At 53.0% G+C, this 25,839-nt stretch overlaps 1 protein-coding gene across 3 annotated transcripts in view; it reads right to left on the minus strand.

Annotated features, from left to right (window-relative positions):
* Positions 1–9,017: 9,017 nt before the first annotated feature.
* The window catches only part of FLT4 (fms related tyrosine kinase 4), a 41,291-nt gene continuing 24,469 nt past the window's right edge, over positions 9,018–25,839 (minus strand). For all 3 annotated transcript variants that reach the window (XM_027548487.1, XM_027548489.1, XM_027548490.1), the window contains 16 exons: positions 25,703–25,834; positions 25,421–25,527; positions 25,008–25,143; positions 24,430–24,534; positions 23,767–23,880; positions 23,511–23,599; positions 23,240–23,390; positions 22,567–22,661; positions 22,072–22,194; positions 20,723–20,834; positions 19,461–19,560; positions 18,996–19,101; positions 18,248–18,396; positions 17,087–17,207; positions 15,928–16,013; positions 9,018–10,925 (listed from right to left, as the gene is read on the minus strand). In XM_027548487.1, coding sequence (XP_027404288.1) covers positions 10,733–10,925; positions 15,928–16,013; positions 17,087–17,207; positions 18,248–18,396; positions 18,996–19,101; positions 19,461–19,560; positions 20,723–20,834; positions 22,072–22,194; positions 22,567–22,661; positions 23,240–23,390; positions 23,511–23,599; positions 23,767–23,880; positions 24,430–24,534; positions 25,008–25,143; positions 25,421–25,527; positions 25,703–25,834 — 1,919 coding nt within the window. In that variant the 3' untranslated portion in view covers positions 9,018–10,732. The remainder of the gene's footprint in view (positions 10,926–15,927; positions 16,014–17,086; positions 17,208–18,247; positions 18,397–18,995; positions 19,102–19,460; positions 19,561–20,722; positions 20,835–22,071; positions 22,195–22,566; positions 22,662–23,239; positions 23,391–23,510; positions 23,600–23,766; positions 23,881–24,429; positions 24,535–25,007; positions 25,144–25,420; positions 25,528–25,702; positions 25,835–25,839) is intronic.

The following is a 25,839-nucleotide window of genomic DNA, read 5'->3' on the forward strand; positions in this document are numbered from 1 at the left end:
CACCTAGCACGTTGTCAGAGAAGCTCTATGGGCCTCTCCCAGCTTCTGGTGTGTATCTCTGTTCATTCTGCTCATGACGCCAATTGTCTTGCTGTATCTCACTGTGTTCACTGTTCACTGAACCCAGGGTAGGCAAGGCTAAAGCTAAGATTCTGGAAAAAGACTTGAGGAGCCATGGGAACTGCAGACACCTTTATTCTCTCCTGGCTGACTCGGCAGCCATAGCATAACCTAACACTACACAACCTCTCTCCTGGCTGACACAGCAGCCATAATAGTATTGTCTCCTCGCTGACGCACAAGCTGTGGCAGTAGACACACTACATTCGCTCCTCTTGTGGCTGACACAACAGACACAGCCATGATACAGCATTAAAACCACCACTTTCTAGGTGGAGCTCATACAGCCTGTGACCAAGCGAGTACCTCGTGACGTGCATGCGTGGTGCTACAAATGATCTCAGCTGTTACATAGTCATTATTTACAAAATGTGGGGTGAGAGAGCCCGAACGGGCCATCATGGCCAATTTGCTCTCTCCCCACACTCCACCCGCTGAGGGTCTCTCACCTCATGTTCTAGGCACAGTCCATCTTCTGCGATACTGCCTTGATGAATAACGCTGACCCTTGGACTTACCTCCTGCAACAGCAGTAGCTACAACAACAAACAGTTACATTCCCCAGTACATTGCAAAACCCAATGCCAGGTATCACCTGGGACTCATGTTCCAGTCCTTGCACTCATGGGGCTAGAAGAGCCACCCACCACAGGCACAGTGCCTTTATCTTCCATGGCCAAGTTCAGTCTACTGTCTGTCCATGTGAAATTGCAGGAACATCTCCACAGGGGCAACTCCACTGCCGTGGGATTTTTTTTTTTTTGCAGCATTCACATGATCACACTTTGTCCTAATCTGAGGACACTGTCTTTCTAACGCACTATCTACATCCTAGGACACAGCCTCTACAGTACTCTGTTCTAAATCTGTATCACAGGACACAGCTTTATAGTACAACTTCACACAAATCAGCCCACATTGCATCCGTATAACCCAGTGGGACCCCTGCCAGCTCAGGCCCCCTTTGGGATCTTCACATTTTTAAAATGTAGTCTTGCATGCCATCCCTCTACTTCTCTTGGTGAGGACCCACAAACCCCCCACAGGTGCTGGGCCCACCCCTGTGTTCCAGAATTGCAAAAGGCAAGCTGCCAAGGTTTCCCCTTGCTTTTTGCCAAAACTACTTACCCCAGTGGACCAATGGCTCCTGAGTATATGGTTGATACGTCATCAACTCAGTCACACTGGGGCCCCTTGAGGATGTCCCCCCTGGGCCATAAGGTGCTCGTGCTTCACTTTTTGCTGCACAATGGGCCTCTCTGCCAAGTGGGAACCCTCAGTCTCAAAACGTTCATCATCACTGTCACTTACCACCTTGCTGTCAGAGATGCTGGGTTCTTCAGGGCCACAGGGTTCTTGCTGTAACACCAATATACATTGCTCTAGTTCTTCCAAGCGTCTCTGCACATTGTGCACTAGCATGGCAACACAGAGGGCATGATACATACTTGCCTTCAGGTCAATCAGGAAAATCCACCCCCCAGTGCCAGCAGCAGTCCGTGCATTCTTGTTTGGCAAATGGGAACTCACCACCTGTAATGCCTTTCACTGCTATCCAGTGAACCGTCCACTGCTTCCCAGTCTTCCACCAGAGCCCACACTGAGAGAATTGCAGCCACATGGCACCACATGCTATATGGTGGCTACTGGCTTCCTCCATCCAGTGGAGCCTCCATCCCCTACCTGCTGGGTATTCGGCTGACTGCCTATTGTATGGCTGATCCTGTTTGTGATGCCAATTGTCTCACTGTATCTCAGTGAGACACTGTATCTCAGCCTTGCTGAACCCAGGGTAGGCAAGGCACAAGCTAAGAGTCTGGAAAAAGACTCGAAGAGCCATAGGACCTGCAGACACGTTTATTCTCTCCTGGCTGATGCAGTACCATAGCGGCAGACACACTATATTCTCTCGTCTAGTGGCTGACCCAAGGGACACAGCCATGAAACAGCAGTAAACGCCACTGCTTTCTAGGTGGAGCTCATATATCCCTACAACACAAAGTAGCCCATGACCAAGTGAGCACCTCATGATGCTCATTGGCAGTGCTACAAATGATCTCAGCTGTTACATAGTCATTATTTACAAAATGTGGGGTGAGAGAGCCTGAACAGGCCATGTTGGTCAATTTGCTCTCTCCCCACATGGTGGCTGCCAGCATTCCTCAGCTTGTGGCCACACCACTCCAGTATCTGAGTGATCACACATGATCACACTGCCCCTTCCTTTTATATGTGTGTGTGAGAGAGAAAGAAAAGTCTCTGCCTCCCTCTTAAAAGACTTATATGTGATTTCATTCAGGGCTCATTGTATAATCCAAGATAATCTTATTTCAAGGCAATTAACTTCATCACATATGCTGAGAGACTTTTTCCACATAAAGTAACATTCAGAGGTTCAGGAATTGGAAGCTGGATATTTTAGGGATACTTCTAAGGCCACCTCATCCTGAAGGCTCTGCATGACATGCCCATCAAGTCCGTAGAGGGTGCTCAGAGGGATATTGGAAGCCCACTTGGCTCAGGGCGAGGGTGCAGAGGTGAGCAGAAGACATCCGGATCCACCTGGGCCTCCCGGATCTGGATCCTGCACGCCTTCTTCCTGCTGGCAGGGGCTGGGGTGGCACAGAGATGCCCCTCCTACAGATGACATGACCAGCCTGTCCTGGGCAGCTCTGACAGTCCCAGGTGCAGTTCACATACCAAATCTGGGGGCTGAGGCAGACCCTGGGGCTAACCAGACCTGGGAGCCAGGTGCTCAGACGGAGTGCTTCCACAGGGAGCCGAGGGCACATGCAGCCACCTCTGCCTGGGCCTCCTCTGTGGCTCTGACTTCAGCAAACCCCTGGGAAGGGCATCTGGCACTGTGTTGTGACAGGGACCAGTGGCTCCTTCACACTGGGCTGGGGCTACCTTGCAAGCCACTCCCTGCCCCTGAGGTTCCAAGAGATCCCTCAGTCTCGTCCCATTCTCTTTCTGTTAGATTAGCATCTGTGTTTCTGAGCTCTGCCTGAGAGTCTGGCTAAGTAAATTATTAAGCAAACTGGAACAGATTATGGACACCAATTCCACTTCTCACTGAGGGTTAGGGTTAGGGTCAGCCCTAACCCAGCTTCGCCTTTCACACCAGTGGGCAGCTGGAGCCTTGGTTACTGTACATCACTGGAGGGCTCTTGATGCCCACAGTTTTTTTTTTTTTTTTTTTTTTTTACAATAACTCACTATGGTGTAGTCTCCTCATATTTGTGATGTTTCTCAAGTATAAACTCCTGAGTCAATCTCTGAAGCCAGTGCACATACAAGCCTGGAAACAGCCCCCATGGTGCCTTGCCTCATTCCTTGGTGCTCCTTTCCCAAGGAAGGTGGGGATGGAAGGGCAGTCTTGAGTTGGTTCCCAGGGTCCTGAGGCCCCTTTGCCATAGCCTGGTCTCAGAGACTCCCCCTGCCCTTATGGCTCCCCTCTCCCCTCCCAGGGATGTCCTCGTGGGCCAGGACTTGCCACACCAACCAACCAGGAGAAGATCCCTCCCTCTCCTGTCCTGAGTAGTCACCACGACTCAGGCAGTCATGCCCAGGGCCTTCCTGGGAGCCCAGATGAGGCCGTCCCAGCAAGGCTTCAGGGTTCTCCCTTGTACAGGTCAGAGCAGCTGATGGTAAGCCGGTGGGGGAGGGCCAGAGCAGAAAGCTTGCTGGGCTCGGAGCTGTGTGGTCCTCCCCATGGTCACACCGTGAATCTCGGCCAATACCAACTTTTGGCTCTTCCCTCCTCCTCCTAGCTCATTCATCTGGGCCCTGGGCTCTGGACTATGTCACCAGCACTTCTATTCCTGCCTCCATGGGCACCTTCCCTTGGGTCAATATTTATCTGGCTCCCTCAGCTACTTCCTTCTTCCCTTCCCCTGTGCAGGGCCCTCCTTCTCTCAGAGCCCTGCTGTGGGGAGGGTAGACAGGGTCAGCTGCCATCCACATGGTTTTGCTGTGTGAAAGGGGTGCACTGCACTGGTAAAAGTGATGGGCTATGGCTTAAGCAAAGAATGAAATTCTGCCTTTTCAGCTAGGTGTCTGGCAGCCAGCAGTACCAAACCTCAGACACTATTTCAGGCTAGGGGGACAAGCTGCTATCCTTAGGCCCAGTGTTGCTCTGCTCCAAGTGGCCAAGCTGTGTCCTGCATAATTAAGTCCAGTTTGCCTGTTTCAGCCTGAGCTAGAGTGGGGTCCTACAATTCGTGGACTGAAGGTATGGTCAGCAGTGGTTCCTTACATGGAGTGGCATCACCCTTGTGAATCAGAAGAAAGGCAGCTCAGAGAATGTTGGTGACCTGCCAGGGGTCTGCAGCCAGTTCCGGGTGTGTCTGCAGGGTCTCCTTGGTCTCACCTTATGCCTTCTAGTGCCGCTCAGGACTGGAAGGTCCCCCGCTGACTAGCACCTTGCGCTGCCTCTACACACAGGGGCTGGGGGCAGCCATCTGCCAGCTGAGCAGTGGGAGTTGGTGGATCAAGCCCCGAGGGACATCCCAGCCCAGAGCCCACCCATACAGAGATGTACTCCCTGCCGTTCCAAAGTGAGGACGCTCTGAAGCTTATTCAACAGCTTCAAACCCAAGGGTTTGATAGCAATCCCTTTGTTATTCCCATCTCTCACAGGCCATGGAGGGAACCATGATATCCATCAGTGCCCAGGGTGGGCAGACCCCCTTCTAGGGTGCCCATGCCTGACTGTACTGATCTACACAAACCAGCTCTGATGGACATCACCCTGGGAGACATTCTGACCTAACTGGACCTCATGTCCCATGGAGGCTGACTGAGGCTTTCAAAAATGCTGCCTTACCACCTTCCTAAGCGCTCAATTCTGTCTCTCCAACCTTTCTGAATTCTTCCCTTAGCCCCTTTGTATTTCCCTGTCAGTATCCCTCACCCCCTACCCTGCCTCCCCCGCACATCAGCACTGAGCTGATGACAAACTTTACCTCCTCTGGCTACAGCTGGAAAGTAAAGGGGTTTCCACCTGGATCTAAAGAGACAGAGGTGCTCTCATTCGCTGTGCACCAGGCCAGGGACGACTCACTCACAGTGGTGGCTGCAGCCAGCTGCTCTAGCAGAGCCTCAGAGGAGGCTCACTGACTTCCAGAAGGTGCCCCTTTGGTCTCATACAAGCAATACATTTTCTTCTATTAACGTCATCTTGACCCTAATCCTCCTAAAAATAGGCTTTTCCACCTTCTCCTACTGAAGCCCTAACCAACTAGCTGAGAATAACTCTGTCCCCATCCTGTGGCTGCAGCCCCCAAAGTCTCTGTGATTCCTGAGAGGGGTATTTGTGGGTGGCTGAGTTCCCATTTATTCTGCCATGGGGAATGGGTGTGGAAATGGATGTATGTTTGTATGAGGATACGGGGCTTCCCTGATGGCTCAGACGATAAAGAATCCGCATGCCATGCAGGAGACCTGGGTTTAAGCCCTGGGTTCGATCTCTGGGTTGGGCAGATCCCCCGGAGAAGGAAAGGGCAACCCACTCCAGTATTCTTACCTGCAAAATTCCTTGGACAGAGGAGCCTGGCGGGCTACAGTCTATGGGGTTGCAGAGTTGGACACGGCTGAGCGACTAACACACACACACACACACACACACAAACACACACATATGGATAGATAGATACATGGAGAGAGGGATGGATGCGTGCATGGGTGTGGATAGATGGATGGGTGGACAGATGGGTGGATGGATGGCACAGTGGGTATCTGGATGATGAGCATGGGAGGTGTTGGTGTTGGGTACCACTTCAGACAGGGTCTTTTCAAGCTGAATTAATGTTGCATTGAAGGACATGACTTGGTGAGGGCAGGGCTTCCTCCTCAGTGTGGTCACTCCTAGGGGCATTTAAATTGTTACCTCATTGTCAAGGTGGCAACATAGCAAGTCACAAATAAGAAACTAAGGCCCAAAGGGGCAGTGCCTGGCCCAGGGCCACGCAGCCTCAGGGTGCCGTAGTCACCACTCTTTGCTGTGAGAAGCCTGCAGAGCAGCCTGGCCCAGGCTCTCTGCCCGGTGGCTCAAGGCACCCGGGCCCCACTCAGGGGAGCTCAGGGGCAGGCCTCCATCCTGGCAATGCTGCAGTTCCCGCTATGAACCTGCATGTGGACATCTGGTGGGGTGGACCCCAGGACATAGGCACTGGCTAGTGCCTCAGACACTGTCTCCAGCGGATTATCTGGGCTGAGTGTCCGGCCTCAAGTTGGCCTGGCACTGCTAAAGACAAGCGGCCTGAGGGATCCACGTGGGGGTGAGGGAGGCCAGTGTCTGTGCTGGAAGCTGCTTTCTGGGTTCCTCCTGCAGACAGTGAACACTGAGTTCATGGATCCTGCATGTTTGAGGGCACTGACAGGGCTGGGCATCCTAGCTGACCCACTCGGGTGTCCCTCTATCTCTCCAGGAGCCCAGCATTGCCACTCCATCCAGCAAGTCCTGGGTGCTTCCAGTACTGCTCTCCCCTCTCTTCTCAACTATTTCTTCTCCCATTTGGACGCTGGCCCCTGCCCAGACCCGAGGAAGTCAGGAAGTCCCCTCCCTGGGTGTGGGTCAGGCCTCATGCCCCCATTGTTCTCTCATCCTCAGAGCTCTTTCCCTGGCACTTGCGCTCCTGGACTGAGAATGCCCTGGGCCTCAGGCAGTGTGGGTAGAGGAGGTTTCAGTTCAGTTCAGTTCAGTCGCTCAGTCGTGTCCGACTCTTTGTGACCCCATGAGTCGCAGCACTCCAGGCCTCCCTGTCCATCACCAACTCCCGGAGTTCACTCAGACTCACGTCCATTGAGTCAGTGATGCCATCCAGCCATCTCATCCTCTGTCGTCCCCTTCTCCTCCTGCCCACAATCCCTCCCAGCATCAGAGTCTTTTCCAATGAGTCAACTCTTCGCATGAGGTGGCCAAAGTACTGGAGTTTCAGCTTTAGCATCATTCCTTCCAAAGAAATCCCAGGGCTGATCTCCTTCAGAATGGACTGGTTGGATCTCCTTGCAGTCCAAGGGACTCTCAAGAGTCTTCTCCAATACCACAGTTCAAAAGCATCAGTTCTTCAGCGCTCAGCTTTCTTCACAGTCCAACTCTCACATCCATACATGACCACTGGAAAAATCATAGCCTTGACTAGACAGACCTTTGTTGTGAAAGTAATGTCTCTGCTTTTCAATATGCTATCTAGGTTGGTCATAACTTTCCTTCCAAGGAGTAAGCGTCTTTTAATTTCATGGCTGCAGTCACCATCTGCAGTGATTTTGGAGCCCAGAAAAATAAAGTCTGACACTGTTTACAGTGTTTCCCCATCTATTCCCCATGAATGATGGGACCAGATGCCATGATCTTCATTTTCTGAATGTTGAGCTTTAAGCCAACTTTTTAATTCTCCTCTTTCACTTTCATCAAGAGGCTTTTGAGTTCCTCTTCACTTTCTGCCATAAGGGTGATATCATCTGCATATCTGAGGTTATTAGTATTTCTCCCGGCAATCTTGATTCCAGCTTGTGCTTCTTCCAGTCCAGTGTTTCTCATGATGTACTCTGCATATAAGTTAAATAAGCAGGGTGACAATATACAGCCTTGACGTACTCCTTTTCCTATTTGGAACCAGTCTGTTGTTCCATGCCCAGTTCTAACTGTTGCTTCCTGACCTGCATACAAATTTCTCAAGAGGCTGGTCAGGTGGTTTGGTATTCGCATCTCTTTCAGAATTTTACACAGAAGAAGCCAGGTTAGGCACTTAACTGAGTGGAGTTGAGCCCCAGTGTCCCACTGCTTCTAGCGCCCTCTGCTGGTGGCTTTTGGGGGACTCCACAGCAGAGTGAAAGTTAAGTTGCACAGTAGTGTCCGACTCTTTGAGACCCCGTGGACTGTAGCGCCCCCGTCTTCTCCATCCGTGGGATTCTCCAGGCAAGGATACTGGAGTGGGTTGCCATTTCCTTCTCCAGGGGATCTTCCCGACCCAGGGATTGGACCCAGGTCTCCTACATTGCAGGCAGACGCTTTAACCTCTGAGCTACCAGGAAAGCCACACAGCAGAGTGAAAAAGCTGGCTTAAAATTCAACATTCAAAAAACGAAGATTATGGAATCTGGTCCCATCACTTCATGGCAAACAGATGGGGAAAAAGTGGAAACAGTGTCAGATTTCATCTTCTTGGGCTCCAAAATCAGAGGACAGTGACTGAAGCCACGAAGTTAAAAGACACTTGATCCTTGGAAGAATAGTTACGACAAACCTAGACAGTATATTAAAAAGCAGAGCCATCATTTTGCTGACAAAGATCCATATAGTCAAAGCTATGGTTTTCTCTGTAGTCATGTATGGGTGTGACAGTTGGACCATAAAGAATGCTGAGTGCTGAAGAATTGATGCTTTCGAACTGTGATGTTGGAGAAGACTCTTGAGAGTCCCTTGGACTGCAAGGAGATCAAACCAGTCAATCCTAAAGAAAACCAACCCTGAATATTCATTGGAAGGACTGATGCTGAAGCTGAAGTTTCAGTACTTTGGCCACCTGATGTGAAGAACTGACTGATTGGAAAAGACCTTGATGCTGGGAAAGACTGAGGGCAAGAGAAGTGGGTAACGGAGGATGAGATAGTTGGATGGCATCACTGACTCAATGGACATGAGTTTGAGCAAACTCTGGAGATACTGAAGGACAGGGAAGCCTGGCGTGCTGTAGTTCACAGGGTGGCCAAGAGTCAGACACAACTGAGTGACTGAACAATAACAACCTTTGGGCAGAGAAAGGGGGCATGAGTTACCTCTACTGCCGTTTCCTTTGCATGGCCTGTCCAATGGGCTTGTAGGGCTGATGATCAGGTGGGAGGAAGGCTAGAATAAAATCTTAATAGAGATCTGGAATTTAGCTGAGAATCTATTCACTGTAACTCAAGACTGGCATCAAATTTATTATTATCTTTTGTTAAATACTTTATCTTTTTGGAGCATATGTTCTGCAAGGGGTAGGGGGAGGTTTTCTTCTCAATACATTTTTGTGTGTGCAGTTATGTGACAGGAGCATAGGTGGACACATGTCGGGAGGGGTCTTGGGCCTGGGCCACTGCACGGAAGTCCTTGAGATGCTTCTCTGATTGAAACACCCTCTGGACCTCAACCAGGTAAACCTGAGACCCAGGTCTTACAAGCAGGTGATATCAGGGGAGAAGGACACCTGGGGACAGTTAGGGTTACAGCCACACTTACATTCAATGTATCTTAAAGGAACAATATACAACGTGGTTGGAGTTGGGGGGGGGGGCGGTGGTTCCTGCCGGGCACGCCCCTGCTCGCTGCACAGCCGCCTGTCCTGCAAGCGTCTCATGGTGGGGAGCGGGGTGTCAACCTCCGTGATACTAACTGGGATGAGGGTCTTTCTCCTGGGGTGTGGGTGGCCAGGCAGTGCGGAATGGTCCAGCCTCCAGAGGGCCCTCCACTGTTCTGTGGCAGCAGAGGCTTGACCTGCCAGACCACTGATGTCAGGTACAGATCAGGGGGCAGGAGACAGGGGCCTCCATGGGGGTGTAGGGGCATCTGTGGATTGCCTCCTGGTATACAGTAATACTGGTGGGTCCTCTGGGCCAGCCCCAAAGCCTTTCTTGAAGGAACCCATAGTATTTGCCTCTCATAAGGATGTTCACAGCTTGGGTGGCACCTTGGGTAGCAGATCCAGGCCCCAGAGGGAAGAACCAGGTGGCTTTCCAATGGGCAGCTCTAGACCATCAGATGACTCTTCCAATTCTGGACCAGGCAGGTACGGCTGGGGGCCTTCTCCAGAAAGAAGTGGTAGCCACAGTGGGGTCTTTTATGACAGCAGTTGACTGGGTGTCAGAGGCAAGAATTTTCCAGATTCAGAAACACCTTTCCTGGGTTCCCTTCAGACTGAAGTTTTTAAAAGTAAATTCTTCACAGCAGCTCAAATAGCCTCTGAAATTCTAATAAAAAAAAAAAAGTTGAATAGTTCTCAGCACTCAGGAGAAGAAGGCTGCTGTAACTGGTTTGGAACTGCAGAGATGGCTACTCTGAGCTGCTTGGTCAGGCTCAGGAAAGGAGACTTCCATTCCTCTCCACTCAAATTTCTCATTTGTTGCTTTGAGTTGGAAATATGGCACCTTGTCTGAGCCTTGGAAAGGCAAATGAAGAAAGCCATTCCCACAGGAAGGGGCAGTATTTGGGGCAGGGCTGGGAGACCACAGTTCGACCTGGACTATTATGTTATTCTCTTATTTCTCATCAGAAGTCAGGGATCACACCATCTACCATGCTGAGAGAGGCACCCAAAGAGATATTATTTCCTATGAGAGTGCTCAGCCCAGAGCTGGCCCCTGTGGATGTTGAACTAAGTGGAATCTGAATCTGAAGGGGAGGAGAGCCCCAGAGATCTGCAGGGTGTCCTGGGCAGGCATGGTGATGGAATTGAAGGGAACGCTGGAACCTGGGTTTTACTCTTCCTAGCTAAGGAGGAAGAAATGTTTCCTGGCCCAAACTAGATGAGATAAGCTTCCAGCCTGGGTCTCTAGCCCTCTGTTCACTGGCCAGGCGTGACCCCCACCCACTGTAGAGCCCAGGGTCCAGGGTGGCTTGTCTGAAGCTGCTTTAGTAGCTGCTGTCTGTGAAGAAGGGCGATCGGGCGGCTAGGGTGCTGGCGCTCTCCTCCGGGGGCCCTGCCAGCTCCCCGTACTCGCTGTTGTAGAACACCTGGCCCCGGGGCCCCGGGTCGGGCCACCGCCTCCCTTGGGGGTCGAGGTGTGCCGTGGTCATGCTCACATTCCTGCCTGGTCCTTTACAGCTGCAGAGAGAGGAAGGTGACATCAGTCAGAAAAGAGTAACGATTGGAACTGTGTTCAGGTCTGACTGGAATCACCAGAAACAACCAGAGCAACAAGCAAAGCCAATGGAAACACACACACATTTGACTTAAATAGAAAAACAAAGCAATGTGCCTGCTGGCAAACACCAGGACGTTCTTTGTCATGCCTGGGCACGGGACAATGGAGAAAGCCTGACTCCATCCCCCCAAACCTGCTTCTCTCCCAGTCTTGCTCATCTCTGTAAATGGCACCAACGTTGATTTAATGTCTCAAGCACCCAGGTATCCTTTCCTCCTCCCCTTCCCTCACCCCTCACATCCAGCCCACACGGCAGTCCTGTCCTTTCCGAGCTGAAATGCACGCTCCACCTCTTCTTTAGAGTGAGCTGCCATGACCGCGTGCTCTGTACTGCCCTATCACATCTTTTTTTCTCCCACTCATGCCTCCCTATAGGCCAGCCTTCAGAGATCCTTCAAGTTACACCCTTCAACACAACTCATTCACTACAACTCACTCTCTGAATAAAGTCCAAGCTTCTGCCCCAGGCCCAGAAGGCCCTGCAGCTTCCGGTCCCCTCCTGCCTCACCGATGGCCCAGTGATTCCCCCTCCTTAGCATTCATTTTCTTTGAGATTTCTGCAAGGTTGTTTCATTGTTTTTGCTTTGCATGGTGCTATTGAAAAGCCTGATGCTTCAATCTCTCTCTCTCTCTTTTTTTTTGGTGACTTGGTGTTTTACCTGGATGTTTATCTCTAGCTGAACTTGATAGTTCAACTGGGATATGTCTCAGAGTTTATACTCTTTTTGGACCAGTTTTCCCAGGTACCCTTCTAATATGTAGATTTGGTCTCCTTTTATTTAAGAGCATTATCTTGAATTACATATTTAAATATTAGTTCTATTTCACTGTTGGCATTTTTCTTCTTCAGAGACACCAGTTGTACATCTGTGGGAGTTTTCTATTTAACTTCTAAAATTTTTACATTCCTTCTGACCCTTTAGACCTCTTGATTTATTCTTGACCTCTTTTCATACCTATCAAATGTGCCCTCCACTGCAAGTCTGATCGTATTTAATTGTCCCTTGGGCACTCTGCTTTTCATTTTTGAGAGGCTTTGTCTTTTATTTCAATTTCTTCCATAAATTTAGTCGGCTCCCATTTGATATTGTTACACTTCGTCCATTTTTATTCTGAATTTTTGAATTTATGATTCATAGTACAGCTACTTATTTCATTATGAATTTATGCTGCTGTGTTGTATCACAGTTTTTCCATGCTATTTTTGGAGTGTTTATGGCTACTGAAAAGTTTTAATTCTGATTTTCTTTTTTATTCTTATAATAACTGTATGGATAGTGCTCATTTTTTTTCTGTTCATGCTTATCAGGCTGAGATTACCTTAATGGGTTTGATCTGACTGCAAGGAGATCAAACCAGTCCATCTAAAGGAAATCAGTCCTGAATATACATTGGAAGGACTGATGCTGAAGCTGAAACTCCAATACTTTGGCCACCTGATGCAAAGAACTGAATCACTGGAAAAGACCCCGATGCTGGGAAAGATTGAAGGCAGGAGGAGAAGGGGATGGCAGAAGATGAGATGGTTGGATGACTTCACCAACTTGATGGACATGAGTTTGAACAATCTCCAGGAGTTGGTGATGGACAGGAAGCCTGGCGTGCTGCAGTCCATGGGGTTGCAAAGATTTGGACACGATTGAGTGGCTGAACTGAACTGAACTACCCTATGGCAGGAGGGCCAGGAATGTAGGTGTCTCCGTAGCTTTCTTCATTCAGGAGTACTGTAACACCATAACCCCTTGAATCCAACTGCATCCCTCTCTCCAAAGGCTCCATTCACGTCCCATGCTGTATCACCAGTGGGGACTTGCCAGTCACTTAAGAGGGAGTGCTGGACACCTCCCCAGCTGCTGCTGTGCAGCCGCACTGACCAACCACAAGCCCAGGGCTTGCAGATCTCCCTTTCACCTAGAGTTGGATGAACTGCCATGTCACAGGGAATGGGTAATGGCATCCTAAGTGCCACTGAAAGGACTGGGTGAGTCACCTTGAAGTGAGGATGAGTTAACTTTCCGCAGGGTGAGTACTAACCAGTGGTTAACAGAAGATAGGAAAGAACTGAGGAGATAAACTCCTTCCTTCTCCCTGACAGATGCTTTCAAGGCACGTTCCATCCCACCTCTACATCTGTTTGGGGAATGTTCCATTTGCCAAGTGACCAGCTACACCTCTTTGTGGCTCATCACAATGTGTTTCTAAGGGAACCCGGGAAGAGAATAATGTCCTCTGTTGCTTCCATCATGATGTGCAGTTTCTGTAATGAAGAGACCCTTGGGTGTGTAACTGTCTTTTCAACTCTTAATATAACCTTGCTTCTATAAGACTCTTCTCCAACTCTCCTCTTCCTTCCCCACGAGGCACCTGAGAGGCACGCTCCCCTCCTGCTCACTGTCCTTTCAGAAGCAGAGCCTTCCTAAGGCCACTGTCCTAGTGCTCACACTCTGGAATCTCCTCAGTCTGCATGGCCATGGTCCCAAGGACCTGGAAGGTCCCCTCTCAGGGGGCAGTTCCCAGATGGCTCTCCCCAGCCAGGCTGTGGGCATGGCTCTGCTGGTTCTGCTGCTGAGTTCTCTACTCACACACAGCTGGAGTCTCTCCCTTGCCTATGTCACAGTCACGGACTCTGAGAGGTCTTGTTTCATGTGCTGATTTTAGAAAGATGTGTGGAGACTGGAATTTAAGTACTTAACATCCTCAGCTCATCCTCTTACTGAAATACTTTTTGGGGAGATTAAAAAAAAGTTTGGTAAAGAAAAATTAGCCAGAAACTATTTTTGTTGAATAAATAAAAAGCATTAATTTTTCAAAACTCAGTTACTCATAGAGGTTACCTGACAGAATCAATGAAAACAAAGAAGGAGGCCAAGATGCATGCTAGAGGTTCAGCAGTCATCTGCAAGCATGTGACCCCACAAACCTGCGTGTTCACAGTGCTGCACGCATGCCTTTGCGGGCTGCTGGGAAGGTAACAGATATTTGGGTAAGTTGCAGAGATCTTAATGATACCTGCCAGAAAGGTGAAGAATGACCTCAACTATCCTACTGTGATACAAACTAACACCTGTGGTCTCGGGTAAACTATTCAATGATAACACCTATTGATTCAAAAACAGCCTAGGCAGAAGACAAGTGGAACTACACCAGATGCCCCAAAAGGGGTCCCTGAAAGACACAGGTGTCACACAAGGATCTGGAAATAGCAAAAAAGAGCAGTGTTTTATATTAATATAATATTTTAGGTTCTATCATTTAAACAGCTATGAGCAAGTCAATTACTAAAGTAAATAAGCAGCAGCACAGATGGATACGGGGCACATGAAAAGATGTTCAATATCACTAACCATGAGAGAAATGAAAATAAAAACTACAGTGAGATATCACTTCACACTGGTCAAAATGGCCATCACCAAAAAACCCACAAACAACAAATGCTGGAGAGGGTGTGGAGAGAAGGGAGCCCTTCTTCAATGTTGCTGGGAATGTAAATTGATATAGTCACTACGGAGAACAGTATGGAGGTTCCTTAAAAAACGAAAAATAGAGCTACCACATGGCCCTGCTATCCCAACTCCTGGGCATATATCCAGAGAAAAACATGATCCGAAAGGATGCATGCATCTCAGTATCCATTGCAGCACTGTTTACAATAGCCAAGACATGGAAGCAACCTAAATGTCCATTGACAGAGGAATGGATAACGATGTGGTACATATATACATTGGAATATTACTCAGCCATGAAAAATAACGAAATAATGCCACTTGGAGCAACATGGATGGGCCTAGACACTGTCATACATACTGAATGAAGTGAGTCAGACAGAGAAGGACAAAGATCATATGACATCCCTTACATGTGGGTGCAATCCAAAAAGATGATACAAAACAGAAAGAGACTCACAGTCTTAAAGAGTGAACTTACAGTTGCTGAGGGAAAAGATGGGCAGAGGGGATATCTAGGGAGTCTGGGATGGACATGTATACACTGCTATATTTAAAAAGGCAACCTACAAGGATGTACTGTATAGCACATGGAGCGCTGCTCAGTGTTATGTGGCAGCCTAGATGGGAGGGGAGTTTGGGGGAGAATGGACACGTGTGTATTTATGGCTGAGTCCCTTCACTGTTCATCTGAAACTATCACAGCATTGTTAACCAGCTGTACCCCAATACAAATAAAAAGGTAAAAGACTGCATGCAAAAAGACACTAATCTTCATTTATGGTTCCATATGCAACAGAGTATCTTAGGCCATTGCCCAGACCCATCTTTAATGTGCAGTTTCCACTGGATTTTAAGAGATGCTGTGTGAAAAAAGAATTGTGTGCTTCTCTATGAAGTTGAAAAAATGGATCAAAAATTTAAAAAAAAATGCACACATTTAACTATTTAATGTATGCCCTTAAAAGTTTAAATATTCAGATCTATTTTTAAAGAGTGGAGATATCTTCTTGGAAAATGGAGGTCATTGTTTATGGAGCTCACCCCCTATGCAAGCACGCTGGAAGATTTCTCTGTAACTGTATTCTCATCAAAAAAGTACAACAGCCAGCTCTAGGTCACATGATCTGTGGCCTCCCCTGGCTGGGTGAAGGGTGTTACATCCATTGGACACAGCCGATGTTTCTTGGATTCACAAAGAGGTTATTGTCTAGTATCTGTCAAAGGGGAGGGAGGTTTGGGGACCAGCACCAGGGTGCTGGGTCAGGACAGTGACGAGGGGTGGGGCTTATGGGAAGGCTGGTGGACAAAATCCTCAAGTCCCAGTGTGGTCTGCCTTGAACACACAAAAAGGTAATTTGGAGACATGAAAAGTTTCAGGTAAGAGAGTGAGAGGCACATGCAGGCCTGGCCTCCCTGCACTGGGCCCTGGCCAGGAGGGGGCCTCCAGAAGCCCTACCTGAGCCTGCTCTCTTCTCTGTGCCTGCTCTCCAGCTGCTCAAACTCCTCGGAGGCCAGCACCATCCCACTGTCCGTCTGGCTGTCCTGTGCAGAGAGATCATGCCAAGGTTGTGGGTGGGCCCTAGGAAGGCCCGTCTGTAGGCAGCTGCCCCTCAGACCTGCCCCTCTGCTGCCTGGACACTCATCCTGCGTGTGGGAAACAGGCCTCCGTTCCATCCAGAGGCTGTTGGTCAGGGTTACACACCCCTGCCGCAGAGGGAGGAACTGTGACTGGTGGGGCCACACCCTATGATTCAAGAGGGTGGCAAGACTGGGACGCCCCTTTTGGGAGATACACAAGGCAGCCATACACCTGCTCAGGACACAGCAGAGCAGGAGCACCGGGAGAAACAGGGGAAGTCTAGAAAGAATCTGACAGCTCACAGTACAGAAAAAGGATCCTCAGATGCGTCCAAGGATTGGCAGGGCTATGTCACAATCAGTGTGACTTGGAGTGGTCTTGATTTCTGTGGAGGGGGACTGAACCGCACTCTCATCAAAGATGGGAGGCCCTCCCCCTATGCCTTTATCTGACCCTGGGGATGGGAGGTCGGGTCTGCATGGCGCTGGTTCAGGACACCCATCGCAGCCCCTGTACCCAGCCCCACCCTGGGCCTGTACTCACTCCAGCCCCATCTGGATGGAGGCTAGAAGGCTGTGCTTTTACACAACGGTCACTGAGCTGTAAGAGGTCTCCTCTGCTTGACCGCATCTGAGAACATGAGTGGTCTTCCTGTGCCTCTTACCCTAGACTTCTTGTCTAGTGACACCATCTTCTCCTCTCCAGTCACGGGGCCCGATGGCCACCCAAGGAGGGCCCTGACTCGAGTCAATCCCAGGAGAACCATCTAGAAGGAGGAGCTGACTTTCCACTGGGTTTCTACTGGGGTTTCTACCTTGCTGGGAGAAAGAGGCTGGGTGCTGGGGCGGGTGGGGGGAGGCCCTGGGTGAGTGAGGAGGGCTCAGGTGAAAGGAGCAGAGACATGGTGGCACTGGGCTCCCTGTGCTGAGCTGGCTTCTGCCATGAGCCTCAGGACTTCCTGACGTCCAGCTCCCTGTGGAAGGAGTCCAGCGGCCCTGACCTGGGGCGGGGGCACAGGCCCACTCACCCCACTTACCACTATGGCCTTGTAGGTAGTTGGGGTCATGGGAAATTCCTCAAACGTTTTCATCCTGGAGGAACCCTGGGTTTGCGTTCCTCTGGCAAGGCATCCCGGAAAGGACACACAGTTATAATATCTGTGGGGAGGAAACGGCAAGTGCTGAGAAGTGCCGTCCAGCACCCCTCCTGAACGCTCTCTCCACCTTTCCTTCTGCACCCCTCTCCTCTCGGGAAGGACCCCAGGGGCTGGTCTAGACGGCTCCCCAGGCCCCCGAGTCTTGCCTCTGCTCCCAGGCAAGACGAGCGAACCTCCCTGAGGCCACTGCTGGGGAGGATGTGGGAAGTGAGCAGCAGACGGCACCTGGCCTGGGTGTGATGTGGAGCTGGAGAGAGGCTGGGGGAGGACTTCCCTCCAGGACAGGCCACCCTATGCAGGGCAGGCAGTACTGATGTCACAAGCCCCTGCCTGACCTGCACGTGTGTACGTGTGTGTGCACATTCGAGTGCCTACGGCGGGGCTGGTGGAAGGAACCTGGCAAAAACCAGCTGGGTGTTCCTGTTCCCCAGGCTCAGCCTTGCTCTCTGCTGGGGAAGATGGCGTGGAGAGTCCCGAGCTCTTCTCTCAGCAACACCAACGCGAATGTGGATGTACGACCTTCTTGGAATGTAAATATTCACTAGCCTCTGACCCCAAACTCTGGATACTTAGGCTCCATTCTAAATCCTGAATAAGGTTAGTGAGTGACCAGCCCCACCCTTGGGGTCCCTGGGAACTCGCCCCTCTCCCCGCCTGCTCCATTCTATTTCCTTACAGGGTGGAGCTGGCCAGGCCGTGGTGCCTGAGAGCGGCGCTCCCTTGAAATTGATGGTGGAGGGCCTTTCAGGGCCTAGGAGTGTGGGCAGGCGGAGGAAGCCAGAGGGAAGAACTGAGGGGGCACGGAGAAAAGCAGAGTTCAGAGGCCACATGGGCTTGCAAGGACTTGAGACTGACCACACCCACCAGGGCATCAGCGATGCTGTCACTTAGCTCTTTGAGTTGATAAACAATGGCCTCTTAAGTCCTTCTCCTTCACTTTTCCTTGATGACTGATGACTTACTTGTCCAAACTTACATGTCCAAACTGCTTTGCCCTTGCCTGGGGGACCCTTGGATCTGAAGGCGGGGGAGGGGGCTGACCTGGCGGCCAGGCTGTGCTGGTGCAGGCTCAGCGGGCTGTCCTCTGTGTCAGCATCCGTCTCTGTGATGTGCATGGCCGTGGTGGATGCCTGCAAGAAGCTGCCTTCCTCCGAGCTCTGAGAACCACAAGGAGCCACGCAGTCATCTTCCTGGCAGGAATGGCACAAAAAGCCAGGGTCAGAGGTTCCTTGGCCCCACTTCGCCCCTACTCCTGCACTCAGGACTTCTAGAGTTCCTGATCCTTCAAGTGCTATTCTCAAGGGCTCCAAGGGCTAAAGGAGCTGGGCAGGTTCTCCCCACAGCCCTTCCAGGTGCCCCATCTAAGGAGGAGGCAGGCATAATAACAGCATCCTCGTTTCAGAGCCTGGCTGTCCCACAGCCTTGAACATCGGTACTTCCCACCCTCACCTTGGGGGAGCACTGGCCCCCAAGTGCCCATCTCAAGTCCCTGAGGCTGGGGCAGCAGGCAGCTCCCTGCTTCCTCCTCCAGGTCTCAGGGCTGGCCTGAGCCAGCCCTGAGCTTGGGGAGGGAGATACAAGTCAGAGGTGGGTGCAGGGGGCAGAGGGGCAAAGAGGGAGGGAGAAGAACATGCCACTCTTCTGCCAGGAGGTAGGGGCTCCTTGCCGGCTCCCTGAGGATCAGCCTGGGGCTCTTCGTGGGAAAGTTGGGCTCTGACCATCCATGTGATGGTCCCTGGCTTGAGGGCCAGAGGTTGCTGCAGCAGGACAGGGAGAGTCGGGGCCTCACCTGCTGGGCCCTGCCCTGAAGCAGGTTCCCCAGGATCTCCACCAGATCTGAGAATGCAGGCCTCTCTTTGGGGTCTCCCGCCCAGCAGCTCAGCATGATGCGGCGTCTGTGGGTATAGCTGGATGCTGGACGGCAGTCTGAGTGCACCCTGCACCCGAGCCCAGCAGACCCAAGTCTCCCACCTCCCGCCGATCCCTCACACCTGCTCTGCCTGCCTCCCTCCCCCGGGCTTAGGCGGGCCGTCCCTCCTACCTGCAAGGAGGAGAGTTGTCAGCAGACCCATGGTGGAGTGAGAGGCGGTGTCTGCAGGCCTCCAGCCCGGCTTCTGTGCCTGAACTCCCTCCCGCCTCCCACCCCTGCTGGCAAGCCCCCTTTCCCAAGCCTGCACACAACCCCCCTTATCTTTTCCTGGTGCCCACCCACCCCTACGGCCCCTCAGTGCCAGCGGCTTCCCGAGAGACTCACATGGCAGGAGTGGCTAGCTCCGGGGCCCGCATCCGGGTGCCCTCTTTCAGCCGCTGGCAGAACTCCTCATTGATCTGCACCCCAGGGTATGGGGAGGCCCCTGATGGTAGAACAGGACGGGGGCTGGGTGGGGAGCAGGCTACCGCTGTTCAGCTCAGGTCCGACCCGCTTCTGCCCCGGCCCCTTATGGCAGGGAGCTCACCCTGCTGCCCCCCTCCCCTCGGACGAGTTCTTTGTTTGTTTAAGAGGATGGTGGCACCCGCTTGTGAGAACTGCCATGAGCATCAGAGCTTTCACAGGCACACTGGTGGAAATACTTCCCACCCTGGGACCGTCAGGGTCAGTAGAGCTTGGCTGAGCCAGTTGAGTGGCCCTGTCACAGTGAGCCCTCTTCAGAGAAGCCTTCTCCAGTTCTTCCTTAAGTCCTGTGGGCTCTACCAGCAAAAAGGACCTAGCTCCTGCAAGCCATACAGTAGTGGAAAGGCCCTTTTAAGACAAGAGTCCCTCCCTCAAACCCTGCACGGCTCCCAGTAGACTTAAATCCCAGGCCCTCACCCCAGAGGGCCTGCAGGGGCTGCCTGGACCACCAGTACAAGCTTTTGCGGCATCTGCCAATGCTGACTGCTTACACCCTGCTCAGCTCCCAACACAAGGACCACGGCCCTGACCAACCCTGCACCCTGGACTGCTGTTGTGCAGGCCCTCTTGCCTCCAGCCCACCCACCGTCGTTAGCCTGCCCCTCCTGGCCCCTCTGGCTCACACCCAGCACTGTCCTTCCTGTGCTCCCCGTGCGCTTTTATCTTTACTAACAGTACCGGTCATGGTTGCCATTCAGCCTTTTCACTTTTCTACTTGTTTCCCGCCTCACTCCCACCCTGGTTGGGGCCCCTCATCTTGGATCCAGCGAGGCCCGGTTTACTATGTGAGGTGTTAGCAGCTGTGGTCATCAAGGGAGCAGCTGGTCTCCTTCCAGATGCTCCCCAGACCCACGAAGCCAGGAGCAGTGTCCCCAATGGCTTGTGAGGAAGGGGCTCGGCCAGGGAGGGAGGGGTCTGGGGAACTCCTACGGCCTTTCCCTCTGTGACAGGTAACGAGCCCAGGAGCTGCTGGGTGAACACGGGGTTCTGCCGTGGGCACAGGCTGGACATGAGGGGGGACCCAGGGGGCCCTCCAAACAACTGTCTCAGAATGAGCGGGACTGCTCGGCCCAGGTGTGCATCTCTGCTGAGCTTGCCCTGCCCTGCCCCTTGCCTGTACTCACCCAGGGAGAAAATCTCCCAGAGCAGGACCCCAAAGGACCACACGTCGCTCTGCGTGGTGTACACCTTGTCGAAGATGCTCTCAGGGGCCATCCACTTCAGGGGCAGCCGGGCCTGTGGGATGGACGTGTGTCCCAATGGGGAAGGGAAGAATGGAGAGAGGCCAAACCCAGGGGCATCCCTCCCCTGCCCCTCTTCTCCCCAAGAAAGGCTCTTTGGTCAGGACCACCCTGCGTGTATTCAGATGGCTCCTGCAATTGGCTCTGTCCCTGCCGCCTCCCCCAACTCCATTCCAGAGGTGCCTGGTGACTTCTTTGAAGGCTTCTTCCCTGCTACTCTTCTGGGCAGACATCCGGTCCCTCTCTTCCCCCGTGCTCTCCCAGAGAAAACTTGTAGCCTGTCTCCAGCTCCAGACCCTCTGGCCCAGTATACTGAGGGATGCTGTATCCCTGCACACCCTCACCAGCTCCACCTCTATCCATTCACTTGGTCCCCACACTGGAAACCTGGCATCACTCCTGACCCCTCCTCTGGTGGCTCCTAATGTGACTTCCCTCCTATGGCTTCGACCTGGGAGCCTTGAGGACCATGGGCCTTCCTGACTTGCCTCTGCCTCCACCCTAGCACCCCCCACCCCTCTCTTGTTATAGCTTGTAGAGGGAGTTTCTGGACAGCTGACTGTTATCTCCACAGTCCCCACACACCTGAGAGTTAGAATAAAGGACAGAAGCCTGCACGGTGGGCCTCTCATTGTCTGTTGTTTAGTCGCCAAGTCGTGTCCGACTCTTGCAACCCCATGGACTGTAGCCCACCAGGCTCCTCTGTCCATGGAATTTCCCAAGCAAGAATATGGGAGTGGGTTGCCATTCCCTTCTCCACAGCCTGGACCCAATTTGCCTGTCAATCTCCCTCTAAGCCTCTTCCTTCATCCCCTGGGGCAAAACCCTAAACAAATGTAGATGCTCAGATGCCTGCTTGGCTACCTCTGAGCACCACCAAGGAGACACAAGCTGCCGCTAGCACCCAGGTATTTTTCTCTGACTGTGCTACACTAGGTGTGTCCACCTCGAGGACAGACGCCACGTAGGCTCTACCTCTGTATGGCCGGCCCCTACTGAGCAGGTGTGTGGAGTCAGTGCCCACCTAGTGGATCAAAAAGGCCAGACACAAGCTCCATTCGGAGCACTGGGGCCCTTGTTTGTCAGCTCCTGTCTCCACTCACCTGCTCCAGGTGCCTCAGCAGGGTCTCCAGGATCCCTGTGGGTGCAGACCTTCCAGGTCGATGGCAGTGAGTCCCCCACCCTGCTCCGTGGCCCAAAGCCCCCAGCCCCGCTCTGTGGCCTGTACTCACACTGCCCTTGCGCACATAGTCAGGGTCCTTGTAGATGTCCCGGGCCAGGCCAAAGTCACAGATCTTCACCACGTCACTTTCTGACAGCAAGATGTTTCGAGCGGCCAGGTCCCTGTGGATACACTAGGGGGGTGAAGAGGAGCAGTGAGGCAATCAGAGCAGGCCCCTGTGGCCACACCCCCACCTAGAGCTCCAGGATGCCCTGCATGAGTCCCGCTGTCTTGAGGATAGATTTCTGTGTGCCCCATAACTTGCCATGGAGAGAGCTGGTGGCACTGTGCAGACAGCGAAGAAGGCTGTGCAGTAGGACAGACTGGCTCTATACCTAGCTCTGCCTCTGACTAGCGGAATATCTTGGGAGTTCGGTTCTACCCTTTGGACTCAGTCTACAGCTCTGCAAAGTGGGAGAGATGTGCCTTGACTACGGCTTCACTGTGGGGTAAGCTGGTGAGTTTTGGCCTTTCTCCCCTCTGAAGAGACTGCTGGGGCAGTCACCTTTCGAGAGGCCAGGAACTCCATCCCTCGGGCCACCTGGAAGCTGTAGCAGACAAGGTCTTCCATGGTCAGCGGGCTCAGCCACAGGTCCTTGGCTGCACAAAGAAGTGAGGCTGGCTAGGAGGGTCCTCAGCTGTGACTCCCACTTTCCACCCAGCCCCAAAGGGAGCACTTACGTGTTCACTGAACCTGGCTGTGTCCCTCCTGGCCAGGCTTAACAAGCCTGCTGGCCCACTCTCCTGCCCCTCAGCTTCCCTTCTCTCCGTGGTATCCACTAACTACTCCTAGAGCAGTGAGTACTGTTGCCACACTAAACCTCTGCCTCTGCTACTTCTGCCTGGACCGCTCCCCACCATGTTTGCAGGGTAAACTCTTATTTATCTAGAAGATGACCAAATCAAACATCAGAAGTCTCACACCCCCAGGAGGTTGACCACGTTCAGGGGGTTACCCGTGTGGATTAGGATTTTGAGCTCCGACATTAGGGCGCACGGCTCGCTGGCTATGGCGCCCTCTGGCGGGAACATGGGGGCTTTGCTTCCTGAGGTGGCCTAAGGCAGAGTGCATTTCATACGCTCCCATGTTAAGTCCCTCCAGGAGGGCCCCAGGTTGGCTTATCCCAGGGTCCTGGAGCATGCCAGCCGTTTCGGGCAAGGGGAAGCCAGACTCTTACCTTCTTGGACTGGAGCGGCCCGCCCTGCCCCGCCCTTGCCCGTTAAGAGCCTTGTGAGGAGGGCCATGTCGCAGTTCCCTGGCCTCCTCTGGTCAGCCTTGGCGTCCTCCACCATGGAGCAGAAGCGCCTTCTCTGTTCAGCAGACTTCTCCTGCGATGCACAAAGCAGGTCGGAGCGGGAGGAGGCTCGCCATCTACTGGAAAGGCACTTTCCGCCCTCCCCACCCGGCTCACCAGCAGAGGCCTGGCCCTCGGTGGGGCGCCCACCTACCGCGCAGGGATTGAAGGCCTCTCGCTTGGTGCGCAAGAAGTTGGAGAGATTGCCATACTTGCAAAACTCCACGATCACCATGAGAGGGCCTGGGGCAGGGCGGGAGGGTGCGCTGGAGGGCAAGCACCACAGCCACGGCCCCGCCCCCAAGCCCTCCTGTGTCCCGCCTACTCCCGGCCCAGCTGGCCCTTCACACCCACAAAGATAAGGGCACCTTGGGGCTTCGCCCTCCCTGCAGGGCGCCCGAGTTCTTTACCATTGGGCTTGGTGCAAGCCCCCAGGAGGTTGACCACGTTGAGGTGGTTACCAATGTGGATTAGGATTTTGAGCTCCGACATCAGGGCGCGATGCTCGCTGGCTGTGGCGCCCTCTGGAAGCAACATGGGGGCTTTGCTTGGTTCCCGGCTCCACCTGGCCCCTGACCCAGGCCCTGAATATCCCTTTGTGCTGGCCACTAGCTCAGATGGTAAAGAATCCCCCTACAATGCAGGAGACACAGGAGTCCCAGGTTTGATCCCCGGGTCTGGAAGACCCCCTGGAGGAGGAAATGGCAACCCATTCCAGTATTCTTGCCTGGAGAATTCCATGGACAGAGGAGCCTGGTGGGGTACAGTTCATGAAGTAGCAAAGAGTTGGATACAACTGAGCGACTACTTTCACTTTCAGCTGAGCTGAGGCCTGGCCAGCTCTCTTACTGGTGGGGGTGCAGCAAATACCACCTCCCTCTCTGAGGCAAAAGGTTTAGGTGGGACTGATAAGTATTACTCAGAGGTGAGCTCCAGGCCGTGGATTCCCTATATAACCTCTGGTAAGAATCTGTTCTGAACCTGTTTCCCCTCCGGCACCACAGACCCACCAGCCCACCCAGAGTTGCTGATCCTCACCAGCTCAGCCACCCCTTCTACCCATGACCCCACACCTTTCAGCATTTTCACGGCCACAGTGTCACAGCTGCTGCCCTTGTTGATGCCAAAGGCTGAGGCTTCCACCACCTTCCCAAAGGCCCCGTGGCCGAGGACTCTGCCTGTGGGCGCAGGGAGCCGGTTCCAGGTGAGCTGTATTGGGGTGTGGGTGGAGAGGACTGGGCAGAAGGGACAACCCCTGTGGAGGGCCAGGAAGGAAGGCCCAGGAGGGGGAGGAAAGTCAGGAGCCCCCCTGCCAAACAGGAAGTGCATGGGGAGCAGGGTGGGGAGAGAGGGAGGAGAGAGACTGACAGGAAGGCCTGCATCCTCTCCCAGCAGGTGTGACAGGCCCACCCTGCTCAGAGCAGCAGGAAGTGACCTCGGGGGGCCTGGGAATTGAGAGCCCCTATAATAGTTCTGGGGATGCGTGCCTAGATGGACAGGTCAGGCCAGGTGGGGGCCAGGTGGGACTTTCTGGCATGAGTTCTGAGAATAGAGGGATTGCAGGGCTCCAGCCTGTCTGACCCCAGAGCAGCTGAAGCAGTGTCTGCCCAGCAGGACTGGGTGGGTGAAGCAGGCTGGGAGCGGGTCTCACCGAGGTGCAGCCGTTCCCGGGGGAACTCCCATTGACTAGCATCGTAGGACAGGTATTCACACTGCTCCTCCAAAGGCACCTCCCCGGGGTCCATGATGATGGACAAGTAGCCAGTCTTGATGTCTGCATGGGTTGGCTGGGAGGTGGGGATGGGGACAGCTCACTGACTTGGCCATACCATCCTGGCTTTGGTAAAACTGTGCTCAGGACAGATGGCCTCTCCTTAGGGACTTCTGATATAGGAGGGGACAGATGGACAACCTCTTGTCCTCTAAGAGTGAAGCATGGAGGGGTCTGGGGGGCCTCCCAGGATACAAGGCTTCCAGGTGAGCCAGGGTGAACCATATTCCTTAACTTAAGGGCTGGGCAGGGTGGAGAGAGCCCATGAGCAGCTAGGGACGAGGAGTGCTTACCCTCCTCATGTTACAGAAGATGAGGAGAAGGAGGACCCAGAAAAAGACAGCGATGACTCCGGTGCCAACAAGGATCACGATCTCCATGCTGCCTTTATCCTCAGAGCCTGAGTGGGCAGAAAGAGGGGGGTGGCTACTGTGCACATATTGTGATGGGGGAGAGGGTGTACCCTTCCGGCGGCAGCCCTTCTGGTGGGCACAACTGGCAGTGAGGTGGCCGTGAGGAGACGGCATCGAGTGCGGGCAGAAGGTGGGCTGGGGGGCGCGAGGGGGAGGCGGGACCTTCCACAGCCACGCTGGCAGAGGAGTTGACACAGCCCTTGGCGTTGCACACACTGCACAGATAGTGGCCCGCATCCTCCTCGCGCACGCGCTGGATGCTCAGCCTCTGGTTCGAGTCCGCCAGGTCGATTCCTGCA

Source organism: Bos indicus x Bos taurus, chromosome 7, assembly GCF_003369695.1.
Source record: "Bos indicus x Bos taurus breed Angus x Brahman F1 hybrid chromosome 7, Bos_hybrid_MaternalHap_v2.0, whole genome shotgun sequence".
Classification (NCBI taxonomy): Eukaryota; Metazoa; Chordata; class Mammalia; order Artiodactyla; family Bovidae; genus Bos; species Bos indicus x Bos taurus.